This window comes from Octopus bimaculoides, chromosome 1, assembly GCF_001194135.2.
Source record: "Octopus bimaculoides isolate UCB-OBI-ISO-001 chromosome 1, ASM119413v2, whole genome shotgun sequence".
Lineage (NCBI taxonomy): Eukaryota > Metazoa > Mollusca > Cephalopoda > Octopoda > Octopodidae > Octopus > Octopus bimaculoides.
Window position 1 is genome coordinate 198,651,083 of NC_068981.1, and position 2,173 is coordinate 198,653,255.

At 38.4% G+C, this 2,173-nt stretch overlaps 1 protein-coding gene across 1 annotated transcript in view; it reads left to right on the forward strand.

Moving 5' to 3' along the window:
- The window catches only part of LOC106872756 (hatching enzyme 1.2), a 19,700-nt gene that overhangs the window by 15,439 nt on the left and 2,088 nt on the right, over nucleotides 1–2,173 (forward strand). The window contains exon 10 of the mRNA XM_014919848.2: nucleotides 828–1,075. Coding sequence (XP_014775334.1) covers nucleotides 828–1,075 — 248 coding nt within the window. The remainder of the gene's footprint in view (nucleotides 1–827; nucleotides 1,076–2,173) is intronic.

Sequence of the window (2,173 nt, forward strand, 5' to 3'; positions counted from 1 at the left end):
ATCGTTATTTACATTAGATTCTTTGTGTTTTTACTTTTCTCTTTTCTTCCTGACTACATCTTCCTCAACCGAACGTGTCTGAACTGCTAGCATCTCACCAGCAGCATAGAACTTGGAGCAAAATCTGGGAACTTGGACCCTGACCCTGCGACACATATTGGCACCAGACATCTTGCTCCGGCTTGTCTCTGGATAATGCCAATAGAGTGAACAGGGTCTGTGAGGTGTTGTGCAAGCCTTATTGGACCTAAAACTCTGCACAGGCATTGCTGATCTCTGCTCAATATGTACTGATTTTTCCCCCCATATCTTAGAGTGCACAATGTTCCTGAAGGTCAGCAATGGTCTTCTGCAGCCATCATCATGTAAATATATGTATGAAAGAAGAGTGTTGCAGTTCACTTGAAGCATTGTAGTACAGAAGCAGAATAATGGATGAAAAGGGAAATGAAGAGCGTTTCTAACAAAGGAGAGATGAAAGTTGAGAAACCTTTAAATTTTGGACACGAAGGCCTATCTACAGGAAGATAAATCAACGAAATGTGTATCTCCATAAATCCTGCCATTTTGCATAGCTGGATGGGCACACATTACTTCATATCCATCTGAAGATGGCCCTTTGTGCTTGAAATATACAGAGGTTTTCCAACATGTATCTCTGCATTGCTTAGAAGCATTCCACATCTCCCTTATCACCTTTAGTTTGCACACACACACACACACACACACACACACACACACACACACACACACACACACACACACACACACACACACACACACCCACACACACATCTTGTAAATTCTTCTTGCTTCTTTCTTGCCAGGTTACTTCCTGTATTCCGAGGCTTCATTAAATGCTGGGTCTGTTGCGAAAATCAGGACACCAACTCTGAAGGCAGGCGTTCACTGTTTGTCATTCTGGTTCCACATGTATGGCCATAATATGGGCTCACTTTCTGTCAATAAAATAGTGAAGGGCAAAACATCGACAAAACTGTTTACAAGATCTGGGAACCAAGGAAACAAGTGGATCAACGGGAAAATATATTTTACTGCTACTGAAGACACAAAAGTAAGTTACTATTCCTGAAGTTACATACACACACACACACACACACACACACACATGCATATAGGCGCAGGAGTGGCTGTGTGGTAATTAGCTTGCTTCCCAACCACATGGTTCCGGGTTCAGTCCTACTGCATGGCACCTAGGGCAAGTATCTTCTACTATAGCCTCGGGTTGACCAAAGCCTTATGAGTGGAGATGGAAACTGAAAGAAGCCCATCATATATGTGTGTGTGTGTGTATGTGTGTGTTTGTTCCTCCACCATCGCTTGACAACCGATGTTGGTGTGTTTACGTCCCCGTAACTTTGCAGTTTGGCAAAATAAACCGATAGAATAAGTACTAGGTTTACAAAGAATAAGTCCTGTGGTCGATATATATATATCATCATCATCATCATCATCATCATCATTGTTTAACGTCCATCACCCATGCTAGCATGGGTGATATATATATCATTCAACTACTAACGTAGTTGAATAATATTCTTAAGGCCATAATTTACTCACAAGCATCATCTTCAGAAATTTGTCGTTAATTCAGTTCTTAAGCAAATTGAAAACTGCCAACATTTTTGCAGAGGACTGGTCCCTAGCTACATTTTGGCATAAAAATATCGAGATTTGGTCCAGTAGAAAAAAAGGTTTACATCAAAATTTGTAGCAATGTTACAGGAGAGTAAGCAACGCCACCAATCAAATTTAGATCTGAATAACTTTTTTTTTATTTTAAAATCAAAATATATTTATCTAAGCTTCAATAATAGAAGAAAGCAGGACACATTTCATAGAAGAAAGCAGGACACATTTCATAGAAGAAAGCAGGACACATTTCATAGTTTTGCTCCCCTGCAACAGAAATTTATATAAAAAAAGTATTGACATAAAATTTCATGAAAAAATATTGGGTTAAGTATCATTATCTTCTTTATTTTAAAAACAAACTATTTTTCTAATAAACTTAAGTAACAGAGCTCACTTCGGGGAATTTCATGCTATCAATCTCATGCAATGAAGTTTTTAAAGAAAAAAGTGGTTTGTTTCTCAAATTTCAGGGGGATAATATAGTTCTATGTTTTTTTTATGAATATAGTTCTACAAG